We start from the raw sequence: 6,531 nt of genomic DNA on the forward strand, positions 1-6,531 counted from the left end.
TATTCTGCAACGGACCTGTACTACTTGTAAGGTGAAGAAAAAAAACATTTCACAGACACCCTGAGCCATTAACCCAACACATACACATGATCTGTAAGCCCTTCCTACAGAGATCAGAGAGATCATACTGCCAGTCAGTCTGGCAAATGACTCCTTTCTCCTTTCCCAGCTTATCCCTGGCTCCTCCCCACTCACCATGGCTCTGTCAGGGCAACCAGAGACCCTCCAGACAGCTCAGTACCCATTCCCCATCATCTCTTCCCTCCCCCCATCTCTCTGATCACATACTTTACTTCCACATCAATTAAATTCCACCAATGAGATGACAATCACAGTGACTACCATTTATGGAGAACGGACTGCATCCTCGGCACCATGAACTTGCTTTCTTAATCCTCCTAATAATCACATTATAGCAAAAGGATGAGCAGGTGAATAATTCAGCTCACATGATTAGCAAGCATTTGAACCCAGACCATCCAAAGCAGCCTAGACCTTTAACCACTGTGCTAACCACCTCTTACCCTGTACTGACCACCTACTGCATGCAGACCTGGGTCAAAGGTCTCAAGCATGTCCACATGGCACCTACTGTGTGCCAGTCTGGGGTTGAGCACCTCTTCTAAGTGAACTCAGAGTTGAGTGCTGACTGTGTGCTGAACTAGGGCATGCACAAGAAAGTTCAGATCAGAAAGCACACTGTCATCCTAAACGCTCCTAATCCTTAGGAGAACAGAAATAATGATATAAAAAGTAATAGTAACAACAACCAATATGACTAGGAGAGTTAAAAAAAAAAAAAAGTAACAGTAACAACAGCCAACTGTATCACTATGTCTGGGCTCTCCATTTAGACATATAACTTCAGTGAACCTTCTCAGTCAGCATCAGAGGCAGGCACCATCAGAACCCCCATTTTACAGACCAGAAAACTGTGGCACAGACAAAGAAATGCCTGAGGTCACATGGCAGGAGACAGAGTTGGGATGCGAATTTAGAATTTCTCTGATTCCAAAGGTCCTGGCTGTTGAAATACAGAAGGGATTGCACTAGGTAGGTTTGCTGGCTCAGTCTCAGATGGACAGATACAGGGGAGAGGAATTCCACCCAGAGGGAATCACTGGCCTGCAGGCTGAGAGTGTTACACAGGGTCAGGCTGCAGATGCACAAAGGGGGCTGTGGGAGCTGCTGCACAGGAGATGTGGCTGCGGACAGACAGGCTGGAAGGCCAAGTAGATAGCCTGTACTTAGTGCGCAGATGGGAGCCACAGATGGTTAAGGAACAGAGAAGGAACTTGAGGAGACCCACGATTTAGGAAAAGTTACTTTGCAGGCTTCCCTGGTGGCTCAGTGGTAAGACTCTACCTGCCAATTCAAAATACACAGGTTCAATCCCTGGGTTGGGAAGATCCCCTGGAGAAGGAAAAGGCAACCCACTCCAGTACCCTTGCCTGGAAAATCCCATGGACAGAGGAGCCTGGTAGATTACAGTCCATGGGGTTGCAGACAGTCAGACACAACTGAGCAACTTCACTTTCACTTTCACTTCCATTTTTGGGGGTGGAGGGGGATAGAATGAATTTAAGACAAGAAGGACCATGGGCTGAGAGACTGTTGCAATAAAGGGTGGACATGGACTCTTTGGGTCTGCCCCTCTTCTGCAAGCAGCATGCCCTCGCCTTCACTCTTCCCTTAGGAACCCACCCTCCCCGACTCCACCTGCTGGTTTGGTGGGGCTACCCCTCCCCCACTGTCTCCTGGTTTGGTGGGGGGTGCCCCTCCCCCACTCCAGGCATGGGCACTGATCCAGGTATAGACAGCCAGAATTGCAGGGATTAGTTCACATGCGCACATGAACCCAGTCAGAGTCTCTCAGTCTGGAGACTTCTGCGGAAATCGGAAATCCGTGGCAGTCGGTCTCTCTCTCCTCCCCAAAGCCTGGAAGCTGGGTGGTTAGAGGTTATCTCGTCACTGCTCAGGGAGAACTTGCCCTCCTGCCCCCAAGACAGGCGATCAAGGAGGAAAACAGGGCTGGGGGAGGGGGGTGAGTTCGGACAGCCTTATCTGCAGCTAGTACTTTACCTGGACTTTCCAACCACAGAAGCTAAGACTGATTTCTTTTCTTCAGGGGTGAGGGAGTAGGAAGTTTACTGCACTGGGCTCCTTTCACTGCACCTGACAGATCTCTAACCATCCCACACAGACTGAAGTTTGGGGTGAGAAGTAAGAGCAGAAGCGGTGATGGAGCGGTCAGTACAGAAGGAAGGGGCCAGGTGAGGCCGGCACCAGAAGAGCCAGTGTGGGGCCCAGAGGGCTCCAGATCCTGTCAGCAAGAAACAGGAGGACAAGGGCGGCCCAGCGACCTTCCAGTTCATGACCTTCAGGAACCAGTGCCTGGGGACAAGGACAGGCCAGCCTGGGGGGCGGAGGAGGGGTGACAGGGAGAGGCTTAATGGGAGATTCCATTCCGAAGAAGAACCGGTGGGGGGCCGGTGGGGGGGGGCGGGGTGCAGAGGACAGAAGAAAGATAGTAGCCAGAGGGCAAAGGAGGGGCGAAAGAGGGCATTTCAGAGCAAGGATGGGGGGCAGGGCGAGGATATCAAGGAGGAGAGAAAGCCCACAGTGGGGGTGAGGGGCCCTCCAAGCCCCTCGTTCCCCCAGGGCAGACGGAGGAGCGACCAGGCACTGTTTTTAGGCTCCCAGGTCCCCTGTGACCTTGTGAGAGCTTTGGAAATAGGAAGGCTATGCCAGACCAGGAGCACTAGACCCTCCGGCTTGTCAGGACACCTGGCCAGAGATGAGGGCCACGGAGAGGCCTCCCTGCATCACAGGAGTGGGCGAACGTGTCTTCTGTAACTGCCAACAATCCCACCAGCCCCGACCAGAACCTGCTGTACAGCAAAGATGCTCCACGACTCAGGAATGAGCCTCTAAACCACTTTCTTAGTGAGAAGAGGTCAAGAGCACAGGCCTCAAAGCCACTCTGCCCGGGTTCAAGGCCCCGGGCCTGCCACGACCTTGCTGTGACTTGCAGGCAAGTCACTTAACCTCTCTGGGACTCCGTTTCCCCACCTACGTACGGAAGGGAAGCAAGCTCAGAAACGGAGACAAGGTGTGCCCAGTGCAGTGACTTGCGTGTAGAAAGCTACTAGTCAGCGTTCCGAACCCTTGGTCACTGAGTTAGGAGGACACGGTGGCATGATAGAACAGGCTTTCCTAAGACAAACAAGAGCAGGCACGGCAACCACAGCTCGCCTATGCATTTGTCCAACAGACGGCTGGGGAAGGAAGGCGGACTTCCAGCCAGAGCAGACGGAGCCTTCAGATCCTACGGCCCATTCATAAGCTCAACAAGCAGCAGGGAAAGCATTTTTAGCTCTCCCACCAGGCCCTCCCCACTGCCATCCCTATTATTGGGGGAAGGAAGCCCCAGGGAGGGAGGAAGTGTTCTCTGACCACAGCCTCCCCAATTCAGAATCCACTCACAGGATGCTCTTTATTCCCGGGGTCACCTTCTCCTACTCAATGGACAGAACAATAGCTTCAGAAGCTGGGGGGTGGGTGGGAGGAGAAGACCCCAGTCTGATGGCAGGGGGTGGGGATGATGGATGGCTAGCAGGAGGAAACTGCTACTTTACTGTCCAGAGAGGAAGGAAGCTGGCTTGTGAGAAAAGCTCAGAGCCGGCAAGGCAAAAAATACTGCTGAGCCTCCCAGTTATACACCAAACCCCAGGAGGCTGCACTTACTCCACTTGTGAAAGCAGGCATCATGGTGGTGAAAGGACAGAGGTGGCTGAGAGACAGGGTTCCTGAGTCAGGGGCCTGGCTTTCAATCCTGGCCCCATGCACCTCAATAGATGTGAGTTGTGATAGTATTTTACACATCTGCTTTTAAACAAAGGGTTCCTCAGATGGCTCAGTGGTACAGAATCCGCCTGCCAATGCAGGAGACTTGGGTTCCATCCCTGGGTCGGGAAGATCCCCTGGAGAAGGAAATGACAACCCACTCTAGTATTCTTGCCTGGGAAATTGCACAGACAGAGGAGCCTACAGGCAGGCTACAGTCCATGGGGTCACAAAAGAGTTGGACACGACTTAACTAAACAACAACATTTTAAACAATCCTGTCCAAAAGCAGTGAGTGAAGGTCTAGAGGTAGCTCTGGGAGATGTTTTAGTTGGGAGATTTTTTGTGTGGGGGGGGGGATGGTAAATCTCAGTACCACCCAGCCCACAGCAGACACTTTATAGATATTCTTTGAATTAGAATAAATTCAAAATAGTCATTTGAATAAAGGAAAGGGGCTGTTGCATGATCTTGAGCATAGTGTTGTATTTTTTATTTATTTCACAAATGACCATGTCATCTGTACAGGCACTGACTCACCTATCTTTTCGACAGCCCTCTAAGATTACAGGGGAGGAAACCAAGGCCCCAAGAGATTAAGTAACTTGCCCCAAACCACACAGCTAGAAAGTGGCCACAAGGGGATTCAAACCTACCTTGCTGACTCTAGGTCCCCACCCTAACTTTCAGGCCGTACTGCCTTTGTCTGAAAATATCTATTTCCAAGCTAGAGCCCAGAGCCCAGAAAAAGAGCCCATCCTCCAAGCTTAGCTTTAAAGGGCCTTGTTACCAGTGATGCTGGGCCTTTTGCTTCAGTGGTGTGTGTTGGGGGGCAAGGATTGGAGGTTGTGGTTGTACATGCATGTGTTTTTTCCACTTACTGGTTCAAGACAACCCAGGGAAAGGCACAAAGTTTACAAATCCTAAAGATTTTGCTTGAAAGATTTCTTATATGTACACACCTGTGTAACTGCCTCCCAAATCAAAATACAGAATATTCCCAACCCCTTGAGACCCCACCCCACCTTCCATATGCCTCCCCCCAGTCAGTGGCTAGCCCGACCACTTTTCTGACTTTTCACACTACAGATTAGCTTTGCCTTTTCTAAAATTTCACATAAATGGGATCATATGGTATGTACGCTTTCATATTCTGCTCTATATTCTATGAACAAAAACACATCACCAGCACATGGACAATGATTGCAGGAGAAAGGAGAGGGCTGTCGCTAACCATTTCTTTCTCCTTCAATAAGCACCAGGATTGTTTTTATTTTGGCTCTCTGACTCATGAAAGGGGAAACCCGGGAGGGCTGGACCCTGGAGTTTGGAACTCCATGAGTTAACGGTGGAAAGCCAGTGACCATGGGGGCAAAGGAGCTGTCCCGCCTGAAAAGGTTACTGTGAGAGGGAGGAGGCTGCCGGTCACCTCTGGTTGTTCTGGATGCCCAGAGGAGAGAAGGCTTGTGGAGGCTTTCGAACACTCCAATCTGGTTCCTCCAGCGCTGGGGGCGCCCAGAGTGGCCTCAGACTCCTCCCTAGCATTGACCTTGTTCCAAAAGACCGGGAGTCCCCCCAGAAGGCGCGTCTCCCTACCTGTGCACTGTTGGATGAAGTCCTGATATTCCGCTCCCTGCTCGCCGGGGACGATGGTGGAGCCGTCATATTTAAAAGTCACCCTTTGGATTGGGAGAAGAGAAAAACACACACATACACATACACATCAGCGTTGGTGCCTGAACGGTGCCGAGCTTCCACAGAACAATCTAAAAGATGCTCTGGCTAGCGAAAAGCCAGCGCTGGCTTTCCACGCTGTCCCGGGTTAAGACTGCGGGGAGACCGCACGGGGATGACCCTTAATCCGTCCCGTTTGGAAGACGGCTCAGCGCACCAGGCCCCTTGTGAGCTCAGGCAGCGGGGCTCGAAGAGCAATGCAAAGTTCCTCACCAGATGACGGCCGAGCTGTCGTCGCGCACCAGGTTGTACGCCGTTCGGCAAGCCTCTTTGTCGATCTTGGTGGCCATCGCCGCGGGGCCGCAGTGGGGATACTGTGCTCGCAGCGACAGATGAGCGCGCTTGGGGCGGGCTGCAGGGATCGGAGCGGAGCGGGGCGGGGACGCGCGGAAGGCGGGCGGGCAAGCGGGCGGGCGGGCGGCTGGCGACAGCAGCGCGAGAAGGAGAGTTCCGAGCTCCGAGAGCGGCGGTGGCTCCGAGTGCGCTAGGAAAGCGAGCTAGACCCAGGCCACGCAGCCCCGCCCCCCTTCGCCCATTGGCCTCCGAGGACGCATTAGGCCCCACCCCCTATCGCTATTGGTCGCAGCCCGTGTCGGGGCGTGGCGTCTTTACCCGCCAGCGACCAATCCCAGCCCGAGTGGGTTGCGCAACCCTGAGAAGGGGGCTGGAGAGAGGGGCTTTTTCTCCCTCCTCCCCTCTTCTTCTCCCTCCCCGCTCTTCTCCTCCCTCCTCCTCTTCTTTTCTCCCTCCCCCAACCCTTTCTTGTTCTTCCACTCCCCTAACTCCTCCCCCATTTCCTCCTCCCCAAGCCCTGTTTCTCCTTTCCCTCTCTCTACTCCCTCTCCCTCCTCCCTCCTTGAGTCTCCCTCCTCATTCACTGCCCGCTCCTCGCCTCACCTCCTCCCCTTGCTCTTCCCACTTCCCTAACCCCTTCTCCCTCCTTCCTCCCTA

General features: G+C 53.1%; 1 protein-coding gene across 1 annotated transcript in view; it reads right to left on the reverse strand.

The window, feature by feature from the left end:
* The window catches only part of COTL1 (coactosin like F-actin binding protein 1), a 44,084-nt gene extending 38,025 nt beyond the window's left edge, over window positions 1-6,059 (reverse strand). The window contains exons 1-2 of the mRNA XM_061386902.1: window positions 5,794-6,059; window positions 5,443-5,525 (exon numbers count right to left, since the gene is read on the reverse strand). Coding sequence (XP_061242886.1) covers window positions 5,443-5,525; window positions 5,794-5,870 — 160 coding nt within the window. The 5' untranslated portion in view covers window positions 5,871-6,059. The remainder of the gene's footprint in view (window positions 1-5,442; window positions 5,526-5,793) is intronic.
* Between the last annotated feature and the right edge of the window lie 472 nt (window positions 6,060-6,531).

Source organism: Bos javanicus, chromosome 18, assembly GCF_032452875.1.
Source record: "Bos javanicus breed banteng chromosome 18, ARS-OSU_banteng_1.0, whole genome shotgun sequence".
NCBI lineage: Eukaryota > Metazoa > Chordata > Mammalia > Artiodactyla > Bovidae > Bos > Bos javanicus.